The sequence below is a fragment of the Natrix helvetica genome (assembly GCF_964273705.1).
Source record: "Natrix helvetica genome assembly, chromosome: 2".
In the NCBI taxonomy this organism is placed as follows: Eukaryota; Metazoa; Chordata; class Lepidosauria; order Squamata; family Natricidae; genus Natrix; species Natrix helvetica.
In genome coordinates, this window is record NC_138552.1 from 49,173 (window position 1) to 62,750 (window position 13,578).

The following is a 13,578-nucleotide window of genomic DNA, read 5'->3' on the forward strand; positions in this document are numbered from 1 at the left end:
CTCCCACTCTTCGCCCCGCCCCTGAGGGAGTGCGCATGCGTGTGTCCACGTGGCCGGCCCCGCCCTCCGCGGCCATGATCGAGGTCTCGGCGTCGCTTCTGCGGGGCGCCGTTTTCCTGGCCGGGGAGGCGCTGGAGTGCCTGGTGACGCTGCGCAACCCGCTCCCGCCCGACGCCACCTCCGCCTCCAGGTAGGCCCCGGGAGTGGGGGGGGCGCCCCTTCCTTCCCCCCGTCCCTCCCTCCCTCCGGCCGCTCCCGGCTCGGGCCTTTCCCCGCCCTTCCCTAGACTCCGCCCCCCCGGCCAACGAGGGGCCCCGGAGGTCCTCTAGTCCACCCCTGTCCCCAGGCAGCAGCCCCCACGCGCTTCCGGCCTCTTCCGGAAACCCTCCCGGGATGGAGAAGCCGCCCCTTCCGATGCCCCCCCCCTTTGGCCGATTGTCCCGGGTGCCAGAAAATCCCCCCCCTTCGCTCCAGCTGGCTCCTCCCCTGGGTGGGCTTCCCCCTCCCCCCGTCGTTCCTTCTCCTGCTCCCCCCCGGTCCTTTGGGGGAGAGGTCAGACCCCCCCTCCCGTCCTCCTCTGGGGAAGCCCCTGAAACACTGGGAGACCCCCTCCCTCCCCCCCGTCCTCCTCTTCAGTCCCCCAGATTCAGCCCCCCCTCCCTCCTCCTCTGGAGAAGCCCCTGAAACACTGGGAGACGCCTCCCCTCCCCCCCGTCCTCTTCAGTCCCCCAGATTCAGCCCCCCTCCCCTCCTCTGGAGAAGCCCCTGAAACACTGGGAGACCCCCTCCCTCCCCCCGTCCTCCTCTTCAGTCCCCCAGATGCAGCCCCCCGCCCCTCTGGAGAAGCCCCTGAAACACTGGGAGACCCCCTCCCTCCCCCCCGTCCTCCTCTTCAGTCCCCCAGATTCAGCCCCCCCTCCCTCCTCCTCTGGAGAAGCCCCTGAAACACTGGGAGACGCCTCCCCTCCCCCCCGTCCTCTTCAGTCCCCCAGATTCAGCCCCCCTCCCGTCCTCCTCTTCAGTCCCCCAGATGCAGCCCCCCGCCCCTCCTCTGGAGAAGCCCCTGAAACACTAGGAGACCCCCTCCCTCCCCCCCCGTCCTCCTCTTCAGTCCCCCAGATGCAGCCCTCCTGAGCCTCCTGGTTGCCCCCTCTGGGCTCCTCCCAGGGTCTCTGCGCCTTCCCTCCCTTGGGGTGACCAGAGGCCGATACTCCACACAAGGCTCTTCTAACCCTCCAGCGGTCTCTGATCCTCCTCCTATTCCCCTCCGTTAAGGCCGCCTTGGGGCTCTGCTGCAGCTGCTGCTGTGCTTGAGCCAGGTTTGCGGTGGGCGTCTCTTGCCTCAGGGCGACCTCTTCTCTCTCGGCTGAATTCCCCTTGGCTAGATGGGGCTCAGGGGTCAAGTCTGCCTGGACCCCTCTGGAGAGAGCCTCTGCGGGGGTGGGGTCGGGGGTGTTAGTTGAGGGCCGAAAGCCGCCAAAGCCTGGCCCTTGAGAGGCTGCCGGTAGCTGCCTCGTGGGTGGAATGATGGGCCCTCTTGGCTGCATTCAGAGAGTTAAAGAAGAAGGCAGAGGCCAGACAGGATCCCGTTTCATCTCCCTGTTTATTTCTATTCATTAGGTTCCTATGCCACCCGTCTCCCCTACTGCAGGTCGCTTATAAATGGTAGAAGCAAGTGAAATATGGCTAAAGGATTAAAAGGAACTGGCATTAAAATGTTATTAAAAACTGTGCTATAACCATTCCTACAAGAGGCGTTCGGGGTGGGAATGAGGACTTTTTACTGCCCCCCCACCCCCTCGGGGCCCCGGGCCAGCGGGTAAAGTTCCGATTCCCTCCCAGTGGTATCTCACCTCTGGGGCGAGGGTGGGCCAGGGCAGGAAAGGCACTCTCTCCTCCTCGACCTGCCTGCTTCTGTTCCTGAGCATAGGGGGTCCCTAGCGGGCCTCTTCCACTGCTGTGAGAGGTTTGGGCTGGTCCCCTCCTCGGATACCCTCCCTGGGCTTCAAAGGTAACGCCCAACACCCTGAATTTGATCCAGAAGCAAACCGGCAACCAGGGCAGCCCAAGGGCCCCCCCAGACTCTGGCCCACACTGCCTTCTGCACCAGCTGCAGCTTCCGAATAGGCTTCACGGGGAGCCCCACGCAGAGCGCATTGTTCGCTTGCTTGTTAAATTATGATCCCTAGACTGAGATGGGGGAGCATATAAATAGTTTAAATGAATTATACAAAGTGTTGGATGGGGTCATACTATCCCAAATAGTCCTGTCCCAGGACTCCTGGAGCAGACGGCCTCTGCGCAGCTTCCTCTGCCTCCTGCCTTGGTCACCTCCGCACTGCCCTGGAGGAGCCTCCAAAGAGGCTTTGCCTGCTGCACACGGTGCACTGGCATGGGCACTCAGGGATGTTCCTGGGCGGGCATGTGCTCTTCCTCTGTGCCGTGAGCTTCCTCGCCTGCCAGTTTGCCTCTGGGTGCAGTCCCAGGGCCTTCCTCTGCCAGCAGAGCATGTCTCAGCTAACCCTCTCAGAATCCATTTTTACTTAGGATCATCTGATTGCTTTGATTGGATCTTATATTGGTTGGTTTTATTGCACGCTGTGCAAAGATCCCTTGTGTGAAATGGGAAGCCATATAAATTTGATAGCTAAAAATAAATAAATTGCCTAGATGAGAGAATAGAAGGGAGGCTCTTCAAATTTGCAGGCAAGGCTTGGAATTGGGAGGGGGGGGAGCATAGTTGGTAACTAAAAAGGCAGGATCAGACCTGACGTAAACCTGGGAGGGGGGGGATTGCTAACACTTTAGAAGATAGACTCGAGAGGCCTCCGGAGGATCCTGACAGACCTGCGCATAGGGCCCCATCCCACAAGATGCAGTTCAGTGGTGGGAAAAGGAATGTCCTGCAGTTAGGCAGGAGAAACCAGGTGCACCGGGGCAAGGGAGGCGGTGCCTACTGGCTTCCTGCAGTGGTGAGAGGGATCTAGTGGGCAATTGCTTCCTGCAGCTGCCAAACACACCAGTGTAGTTCTAGGCGGCATCAGCACAGGGGCAGCAGCATCAGAATCCCTTTATACTGCGCTAAGCGAGATCACCCCGGGAATTCCCCATTCAGTTCTGGTCCCAGTAATAATACAGAAATGATGGTGAGACCCTGGAAACAGTACAGAGAAGAGCAACAAAGATAATCTTGGCTTGGTTTTAGCACAGTTTTTAATCATACTTTAAGGTCGGTTTGTTTTAATCTTTCAATTATTTTTCACTTGTTTCCATAATTTATAAGAGGCTAAATTACAATGAGCAGCTAAAGGAACGTTGGGTAGCTAAGGGTAGCTTAATGAAGGGAAGGCTTAGGAGAGACACCTGATAGCTGCCTCCCAATACGTGAAGGGGTGCCAGAGGGAAGAGGTCCATGGACGGAAGCTCCTCCGAGGGAAATGGAATCTGGAAATCCGGAGGAATTTCAGTGGGAAGGATTAATTAGTGGAATAGCTTGCCTCCTGGAATTATGGTTACTGGAGTTTTTTTTTTTTTTTTTATTAAAAGAGTTTTGTACAAACAAATTTTCCCCCTTTTCACCCCCCCTCCACACAATATAAATCTCATACAAATGCTATACCCCCCCAACCCCCCCGCAAAAATTCACATTCAGATATTATACCACTTTACCCCCTCCTCTCCCCCCATCTTAAAATAGATTACTCATAACCCCTCTCCTCCCAACAAAAACTATATAAATTACTCTTAAATTAATAATAACACATTGATCATTTTCTAAGCTAATTTAACATCTATAACTCTTAATATAAATTTCTCCTAGCCTAACAATGTTTCATTAGTCCCATCTTCTAATTTATTCATACATATATATTGCCCCACCCTCCACCCTAACCCTCCCCCACCTCCCACACAAACCCACCCCCCTGACTTCCGCTGTACCACTCTAACAATTCCAAACATCCCATATACTATTTACTCAGATCATCTATCGGTCTAAACATTCTTACCTAAAGGCTAGGTAATAACTCCTAGTCTGGTATTTATTCTGTATATAATCAATCCATTTTGCCCATTCCTGTGTGTAATCCTCCTGTTTCTGAGCTTTTAAGAAAGCTGAAATTTTTGCCATTTCAGCGAACCCCGCCACCTTCTGAATCCATTGATCAATTGTCGGCAAAAAATCTTTTTTCCAATGTTGCGCAATCAACAACCTAGCTGCTGTAACCATATACAAGGCCAATTTTGTTTCCCCTTTGGTAAAATCCTTAACTATACCCAATAAAAACATTTGTGGAGTGAATTGTATTCTTTTCTTAAATACATTCTGCATAACCCACCATATTTTTATCCAAAAAGCTTTAACCTTGTTACAAGTCCACCATACATGAAAAAAGGTAGCATCTAGACACCCGCATCTCCAACATTTTGGTTGAACATTTGGGTACATGCATGATAATTTTTTAGGATCTAAATACCATCTGTAAAACATTTTATAAAAATTCTCCCTTAAATTCTGTGACTGTGTAAATTTAACATTCTGAACCCATATTTTTTCCCACGTTTCCAACATAACCACTTCACCAAAATTCTGAGCCCATTTAATCATACAATCCTTAACCAATTCACTTTCTGAGTCTCTTTCTAACAGTACATTATATATTCTTTTAACTTGTTTTGGACCAGTCTCTTTTATCTGCTTAATCAGTTCCACTTCTTTATCCATAAAGCCGACCCTGCGATCTTCTTCCCATCTCTTCTGAAGCTGTATGTAATGTAACCAATTTAAAGTAATTCCTTCTTCCAACAGCTGTTCCAAAGTTTTTAACTTCCATTCGCCCCCATCAGCAATAAGCACATCTTTATATAAACACCCCCCGAGTGACTTAATATTCATAATCCCCATGGTGTCTGCAAGATCCAACCAAAGCGGTATTTTATAATCCCAATTGGGCCGGTGCTTCTTCCATATTCTCATCAAGGCACTACGGAGAACATGGTTGTTGAACACTTTATCCACCCTGTCTTCATAAAAAAGATATGCATGCCATCCCAGAACAAGATCATGGCCTTCTATATTGAGCAATTCCATTTTTGTTTTCCCGAACCAATCTGCTACATGCGTTAATACCGCAGCTTCATAATACAATCGAAGGTTTGGGAGTCTAAGGCCGCCTCTTTCACGTGTATCTTGCATAATCTTCATCTTTACTCTCGGTTTTTTCTCCTTCCAAACAAATTTATTTAATGTTGTTTGCCAATTTAACAAGGTTTTATCTGACTTGAGCACCGGAATCATCTGGAATAGAAAGATAAATCGAGGTAGAATGTTCATTTTAATTGCTGAGATCCTTCCAAGCAAAGACAATTGTAACTTTTTCCACGCTTCAAGATCTTTCTGTATCTTTTGCCACAACACTTCATAGTTATTTGAGAAAAGTTTTGTGTTTGATTCTGAAATTTGTATTCCTAAATATTTAACTTTAGAAACTATTTCAAAACCTGCTAAACTTACAAGTCTCTTTCTTTGAGTCTCTGTCATGTTTTTAACCATCATTTTCGTTTTGTTTTGATTTAGTCTAAACCCAGACACCATGCCAAATTCTACTATGATATTTTTCATCTGGATTATTGATTTCAAAGGATGTGAAAGGGTAACAACCAGATCATCGGCGAATGCTCTAGTTCTGTATTCCTTTTGCCTGATAGCTATGCCATCTAAGGATTTTGAGTCCCGAATTGCGTTCAACAAGACTTCCAAAGTTAAAATAAATAACAATGGGGATAATGGGCAACCTTGTCTTGTACCTTTTTGTATCTCGAAAGTTGTTGACAAATTTCCATTAATAATAATGTGTGCATTTTGTTGCTGATAAATTGCTCCAATCGCCTGCCAAAATCGTGGTCCCATATCCATCTTTTCCAAAGTCTTGGTTAGAAAGTTCCAATTCACTCGATCGAAGGCCTTCTCTGCATCCAAGAAAACCAGCACTGCAGAGATCTGCTTATTCTTATCAAGATAGTCAATTAAATCTATGAGTTGCCTTACATTCTCCTTCATATGTCTGCCTTCAATAAATCCTGCTTGATCATGATGAATAATCTCTTGAATAACCGGCATCAATCTGTTGGCTAGTACCTTAGCAAATATTTTATAATCTGTGTTCAGAAGAGATATCGGCCTGTAATCCTCTGGTTTCTTAGGGCCCTCTTTATCTTTAGGTATCAATGAGATAAAAGCCGCTTTCCATGAGGGAGGTATTTTACCTCCTTGTTACTGGAGTTTTCTAAAGAAAAGATTGGACAATCATTTCTCCTGGATGGTATAAGGACTTCTGCCTCAGGAAGGGGGTTAAACTAGAACAGGTATCGGTAACCTGCGGTTCTTTCGTCCCTCTATCTCTGTCGCTCCGTTATGGCAGAGGGATGAAAGAGCTGTCGTCCTGCCACGGTGCTGGTGATGGCCGGAGCCTTCATGTGGGAGGGAAGCGCCCCTGCACTTGCCTTTGCACGAAATGGGGTTCCGCCTTTGACACGGTACATTTGCTGTTGCTGCCTCCATGGCCCGCCCGCTGCCCTCTCTCTTGAGCGGCTGAGAGACAGTCCTCGGACGATCGGACAAGGAATAGGAATGACAACCGGCTGCAAAACCAAACGTTTTTCAGGAAGCAAAACCTTTGAAATAAATGTGTTGCCTGCTGATGAAGCAAGCAGAAGCCGGGCCAAAAGCCCCCCCCCCCTCCCCTTTCCGAGGGCTTCTTCTGCTTTCCTGAGCAGTTTGACTGGCATCCTGAGCTCAGACGGCAGCCAGGGCCTCTTTTCGGGGGTCCTGACTGACCCAGGGTTCAAGCTGCAGGGAAGGCAGGCTCCCAAGGGAGCCCGGGAGGAGCTCACCAGCGGAGCCACAGGCCCCAGACCCTCCTGGCTAGATGGGGCCACTGCAGCATCAGAGTTATAGCAGAGAATAAATCCACAAGGTTTGGGGGTATCGTCAGCGCAAAAGGTACCTGCTGATTATAGAGGGCTTTGTGAATTGAATGCCCCCCCCCCCCAATGCCCACTTCCCTCCTGGCACCCTGGGAGCCTCCAAAGCTGTCTCAGAAATCCAAAGGGGGGTTGCTGCAAGGGTAGAGCAGAGTATGGGCACTGTAGTCCCAGAGGAGGAGGAGAAGGAGGAGGAGATGTAGAAGGTGGCATTTCCTTTCAGAAAGGGCTCCTTGCCCTCGGGGGGGGGGGGGGTTCTTTTCACTGGACTCCAGCGGGTGACCCTCCGAGTGGCCTGGCCCTGGCATTCGCTTGCATTCCTCTCCTCTTCCTCTTTTCCAGTGAGATTCTGGCCTGGGCCAGTGCTCAGATCCACTGCCAGTTACACACCAGTGAGAGCCGGGTTGCTCTGCCACCTTCACAGGATACTAGCTATGATGCCCAGGCAGAAAACGAGACTGTCTTTGTGCCCAACAGAGGTGAGTTGCATCTCGGGGATGGAGCCTCCTGGGGAGCGGGGGTCCCTGCCGGGGCTGGTGCCCATTGCCTGACGTCAAGAGGGTCAGAGGGGGACCCCTGGGGCTGGGAGAGGGAACGATGCCCTTGCCGGTATTCCAAGACAGGTCTGGCGCCACTCTGAAGGCCACTCTGGTAGCGCAGCCCACAAGTGTGGGACGTGAGGCCCGGAAGCAGTGAGTGGACCCCTGTTTCCTTGGAGCCTCCCTGACAAAAGAGAGGGGGAGGGGGATCACCGCCTGTGCAGGGGCTCCGGGTGACAGCTCCTCACTAGGAGGCTGCAGGAGGGGTGGCTCTCTGGGGCTTTTGAGTGCCAAGAGACAAAGGGAGCAGCCCTCTTGCTCACGGCCTCCTTGGAGGCTTTGAAAGGACACGGAGTTTGCCCAACTTCACCTGCTAATTACTTTTGGAAATTGTTCATTAAGCTCCTCATAAGCTATTTAAAGGCTTTTGCACCTTCAGTTTTCCTTCAATCAATAAAGAAAAATACTTTAGGGGGGGCTGGGGGGAGGGGAGGGGTATAGTATCTGTATGGGATTTATACTGTATGGTGGGGGGCTTAAAGGGGGAAAATATGTTTGAATAAAACTTTTTCAATAAAAAAAAAATAAAGAAAAATGCTCATAAGGTTAAGAATGTAAAGAATGTGAAATAAAGAGCAAAATAAAGATTTTTAGGTTAGTAATAACCTTAATAAAGGTTATACACGGACTAAGGATCTAGAACAGTGGTTCTCAACCTGTGGGTCGGGATCCCTTTCACAGGGGTCGCCTGAAACCATCGGAAAACACATGTTTTCAATGGTCTTAGGAACAGAGAGAGAGCAATTTTATGGCTGGGGGTCACCACAACACGAGGAAGTGTATTAAAGGGTCTGGGGCATTGGGAGGGTTGAGAACCACTGATCTAGAAAAACTTGGAACATTGAAACTTCTACAGTTAAATTCTTCAAGTAATTTTAAAGAACAGTTTTTACTTGTGGGAAATTGATTGTTACAAGACAAAACAAAATAATGTCATCATTTTAAAGGAAGAGAAGTGTGATATTGTGGCAGTATTTGAATGAATGAAAGGTTAAAACAGTTAAAAGTAAAAGAGAGAAATATAAATATAATTTGATCAAGGTTACAAAAGAATAGAGGTAGTCCTCCACTTATGACCATTAGTTCCAGGGACTGGTCATAATTACAACAGTGCTGAAAAAAGAGACGTGGCCCTGTGGCCACAGGGGCTGAATTTGGGTGCTTGGCAACCCCCCCACCCCCCTCCCTCCCTTCTCCTGGCTGCCCCCAATCTCTGCCTTTTGGGCCTACCTGTAAGAGGCGGTGTGTGTGTGTGTGGCCCCAGACCCTCCCCCCCTTTACCCTGAGCCCCAGTTGCCCTGCGCCCCACAGGACCTGCCGCCTTCCTGTTGTGTCTCTTCCCCCCTCCCCCCCGCTGCTCTCAGGCTGCCTTTCGGGGGGGCACCTGAGGCAGGAGCTGGAGAAGGAGGAGCCCCTTCTCACGCTCCGTGGGATGCCCCGATCCCCCTGCTCCCTCCGGGCCACGCGATGGGGCTTCCCAAGGATTGGAAGAACCGGATCCCACATAGAGGACGGACTGAGGAGGCCTCAGGAGGAAAGCCTCATGGAGCCAGGCGCTCCCTCGCACAGGCCGGGGGTGCCTGAGAGCGGGAGAAGCCCCGCAGGGGGAGAGACGCGGACCCTAGAGGCTTTGGAGCGCAGGACAGTGGAGGCCGGTTGCTGGCTGTGGGTCTTGAGGGGGCATTTCTCGGGGACAGGACTGTGGGGCTGGAGGCAAAGCCTGGGGCAGCTGGGTGCTGAAGACGCCTGGCTTCTGCTTCGACACACGCCCCCCCCCTCGCAGCTTTGCCACCGAGTGCCCATCCACAGGGCAGCCCAAAGGGCAGAGGAAGGCAGGTGGGTGGGGGCAGCTACAGGTCGCACATGTGTGCTAGGCGGGGGTGGGGGGTGAGTCTTGCAGGGGCAGCTACGGCTTTGCATTGCAGCCCCCCTCCATTCCCCCCCCCCCAGGGTTGTGCACACAGCCTGTTGCCACCCCCCTCCCCCAGTCCTTACCTGGGATCCCACCCTCTTAACAGACCACAAGTCTTGCACAACCACAATGGGAAGAGCCAAGATTGCGGTTGTTGAGCAAAGTGGCCACGTGGCATCTTGCTTAATGACTGCTTTGTTCAACGACAGAGATCACAGTCCGATTTGGGCTCATATGTTAAGGTTACTTGTAGGCTGTTACTTCTGATAATCCTTCGTGGGCTTCTTGGTGGCCCCCAGACCCGAGGAAGAGGAGGAGGATGTCGTTTGTAAGGGGGGGGGGGTCAGAGGTCGATGTTAGTGGCCTTCAAGGGGGGGGTGACTAAATTGCTTTATGCTTGTGACGAAGATTGGAAGCCATTTCATTTTTTTTCCTATTCTTATTTTTTTCCTTGTATTTTTTTTCCTTTGAGTCCAGTTTGCATTAGATTTCACTATTAAAATGAAATTTCTTAAGAGTTACATTTTTTTAAAAAAAAGGAAGGGGAAGGCCTTGCTGAGGGCTAGTGACATGTGTTGCCTTGCAGGGGAGCGGGGTCAGTGCATCCTGTCAACACCCCCAAAGATCCTCTTCTGTGACTTGAGGCTGGATCCTGGCGAGTCCAAGAGTTGTGAGCGCTGCCCTCCCTTCCCCCGTGGGTTGCGCAGAGGGGTGAGGGGGTGGGCGGTGTCACCCAGGAGCTGCAGGAGGGGCTGAGAGCGGAACGGGACCCGTCGTGCTCTCCCCGCCTGCCCCCCTCTCAGCTGGCCTGGGTCAGCAGCCCCTCCCTCTGCCCCCAGACTCCTACTGCGAGATGCTGCCGGTGGACGGGCCGCCCTCCTTCCGTGGCCAGACAGTGAAGTACGTTTACAAGCTGACCATCGGCTGCCAGCGGGTGAACTCGGCCATCAAGCTGCTTCGTGTCCCCTTCCGAGTGATGGTGCTGCAGGGTAAGCCCCCCGGCCCCAGCCCCTGCCTGCCTGGGACTCCAGCTTCCCGGCCTCTGACTTGGTTTCCTTCTCTCCCCAGGGCTGAGAGACTACCCCTTCCCCCAGGACGAGGCCGTGGCCCCCTCCAACCCCTTCCTGGAGGAGGAAGAGGGCGGCCTGAAGAAGTCCTCCCGCCTGGCGGACCTGGCCACGGAGCTCCTGACGGTCGTGACTTCGCGGCGGAGTTTGCGTGAGTCTCCCCTCCATCTGGAAGATCCTCCCTTACAGCCCCCCTCCAAAACCCACCGTGGCCTCGGCAGTCGTGGACCCCTCCACCTGGGCCCCCCTCTCAGGGGCTCCTTTGGAAGGAGGCCTCCACCCCTCCTCCAACCGTCCACGCTGGGGGCCTCCCTCAGCCTCGGGAGGCAGCCCAGGCAGCTCCCCCCTCCCTATAAGCTCCTGCCGGGTCATTTGGGGGCCGTGCTGGGTCACAATCTCAGGGCAGCTCCCTCCGTCCGTCCGTCCTCAGACTTGTTCAACATCAGCAGTGCCCAGGGCCGAGTGGCCACCTTCTGCATCTTCAAGACCGTCTACAAGATTGGGGAGGATGTGGTGGGCACCTTCAGCTTCTCCGAGGGGGACGCGCCCTGCCTGCAGGTGAGGGGGCCCAGAAGCCTCCCGGGGGGCTGCCAGGGTGGGAGGGGGGCACCGTTGCTGACAGGCTGCTGTCCCCACCAGTACCTGGTGAGCCTGCAGACTGAGGAGCGGGTCCAGGAGGCCTTCCAACGCCACAGGGGCCAGGCTGCCTCCTACAGCACCCACGCCCGGCACCAGGAGTCCTGCCTGCACACGGCCCGCACCAGCTTCAGCCTGCCCATCCCGCTCAGCTCAGCCCCGGGATTCAGCACCAACGTTGGTGAGCCTGTGGGGTCAGAGCTCCCGAGGCAGCCCTCCCAGAGCCCCCCTTCCCCTCTGTCAGACCTGCCTGGCTCCCCTTGCCCTGAGCCCCTCCCTCCCTCTCTTCCACAGTGTCCCTCCAGTGGAGGCTCCACTTTGAGTTTGTCACTCTGCGGGACGTGGCCGAGTTGCCCCTGGCTCCCAAGGACCCGTCGGAAGCCGCCAGCTGGACAGGAGTGGAGCAGATGGATGTGGACACTTTCAGCTGGGACTTGCCCATCAAGGTGCTGCCCACCAGCCCCCTGCTGGCCACCTCCGTCTCCCAGCTGCCCAGCTGCAGCGCTCTCTCCATCTGAGCAGGAGAGGCTGGCGGGAGAGGAGCTGGGGGCCCTGGAAGACTCCTCAGGACACTGCCTGGAGCCCGAGGACTCTCACCTCCAGAGTGCCAGCCTGTGGGCAGGCCATGGATGGCAAGACCCGGCCCGTCCTGGCTGGAGCGTTTCCCCTCCCCAAGGAGACCCAGTGAAGCCCCCTCCCTCCCTCCCTCCCTCCGTGCCTTATGAAACAGCGCCAAGGCTGAAAGGGGGGGGTGGCTTTTTGGCTCTTTCGCCCTACCCAGAGGCCTGTTTTGTGCCTGTCACCAACTCCTGGCCCCTCTGTGTACCCATGGCGATGCCCCCACTGCCCAAGGATGCAGGGGAGTAGGCAGGAGGCCCGCCCTCTTTGCAGGCGTGCCTGGAGGAGGAGCCCTGCCCTTCCACCCCAAAGCCCCACTCCCGGAGCAGGAGCCCTGGGCAGTCCCTGGCCGCCCTCCTCTCCTGCCACCCACCTGGGAACTGGGACTGAGGAGCAGTGCTGGAGGGCGACCCCCCGCGATGCCCAGTAGTGCAGGGAAGGAGAGCTGCAGGGTAGACGTGGGGGAGGGGAAGAGTGCAGGGGACGGGATAGAAAGGGCCCATTCACTAGGGCAGGCCCCGGAGCCCCGTGGGGCTGTGGTGGGCTCCATTCCTCCCTTGGGGGCTTCAGCTGGTAGATGAGTCCCAGTTCCTGCTACTCTGGAGGCTTCTTTGGCATTTGGGGATGGGGTGGGGTGGGGGGTCTGCTTGGTTCATTGTGGGGGTCTCAAAGGAAAGCAGTTCAGTCAGGCCACTGCCCCTCCCGGACCCTTCCCCACTCGGCTGCTTCCAGGCTCCTGCAGCAACTCAGCCTCAGAGGTTACTAATAATGCCTCTCCATCCCCCCCACCCCCACCCATCTGAAAACAAAGGCCCACTGGGGGGGAGGCAAGGCCCCTCCCCACCCCCCGGATGGCCGTGTGGGCTGTGCTTCATTGAGTAGCCCTGGCAGGAGGGCCCTGGGGGACAGGTTTGGGGGGCCCCCTCTGCCTTGTGGTGAGCCCCGAGTGCTTCTCCCAGGACAGCTCCTGCTGCCCTTCACACCTCCTGCCCAGATCTCCTCTGGATCAGTAAAGAGTTTGGCTTTTCAATTACTCCACAGGCGCCGTTACGTCTTCATGTTACCTTTTTAGGAAAGAAACCTGAGTACAAGTGTGACTTTTGCTTGTGTATTTAATTGAACAATCACTCAATAAACGGAAGGGACCCCTGTGGAGTCGTGTCTTGCTGGCCTCTCGCCACCAGGCTCTGTGGAGGCGGCCGAAGGTGCCCAGTGCCTGTTTGGGGAATGAGGATGGTGGCATTTCTTGGCTTGCTTTGATTTCCACAGACGCCCACAAACTCTGACTTTTCCCTGCTTGCTTTTGGGGCAGGAAGAAGGGATGAGATGCCCTCCCTGCAAGAGGCTCCCCATAGGCGGCCCCTCTTCCTTTCCTTCCTTCCGTCTCTCAACCTCCCCGGGAGAGGAAAGGAGAGGCAGGGACACGAGTGGGCGGCAGCAGCAGCGCCACCACCTTCCTGGACAAGATGCTCCTCCTCCCCACGCTGGGCTTGGAGCAAGGAAGCAGGACCACTTCCGCTCTTCTGCCTCCCCCCTGCAGGGGCTGATGGGAGGTGTGGGGGGGGGGCTTGGGGGGGGGGCTTGGGCAGAGGAAGGAAAAAGGGAAAGGTGGAAGCCAGTGTGAAGGGAGGGGGTGCAGCTTCCCTTCCTCTACTGGGGAGCCGGTCCCGAGTGAGAGGGCTGTAGAGAGGGGAGGCCAAGAAGGACTGGATGAAGGGAGGGGAGGGGGAGTCGCTCCCTCAGAACAATGGGGAGGGGAGCCCAA

General features: G+C 54.3%; 1 protein-coding gene across 3 annotated transcripts; it reads left to right on the forward strand.

The window, feature by feature from the left end:
• Positions 1–3: 3 nt before the first annotated feature.
• Positions 4–12,964, forward strand: RGP1 (RGP1 homolog, RAB6A GEF complex partner 1; the record flags this gene model as incomplete). 3 transcript variants are annotated; one of them, XM_081941627.1, is made up of 8 exons in its annotated part: positions 10–190; positions 7,324–7,460; positions 10,079–10,162; positions 10,332–10,481; positions 10,561–10,710; positions 10,990–11,117; positions 11,199–11,376; positions 11,490–11,848. In XM_081941627.1, 8 exons carry the CDS (start codon positions 36–38, stop codon positions 11,711–11,713), a joined length of 1,206 nt encoding a protein of 401 aa, XP_081797753.1. In that variant the 3' UTR covers positions 11,714–11,848. The 3 variants fall into 3 exon arrangements, with proteins under 3 accessions (XP_081797752.1, XP_081797753.1, XP_081797754.1); XM_081941626.1 differs by lacking the exon at positions 11,199–11,376 and having other exon boundaries at positions 4–190; positions 11,490–12,964; XM_081941628.1 differs by lacking the exon at positions 11,199–11,376 and having other exon boundaries at positions 36–190; positions 10,966–11,117; positions 11,490–12,964.
• Between the last annotated feature and the right edge of the window lie 614 nt (positions 12,965–13,578).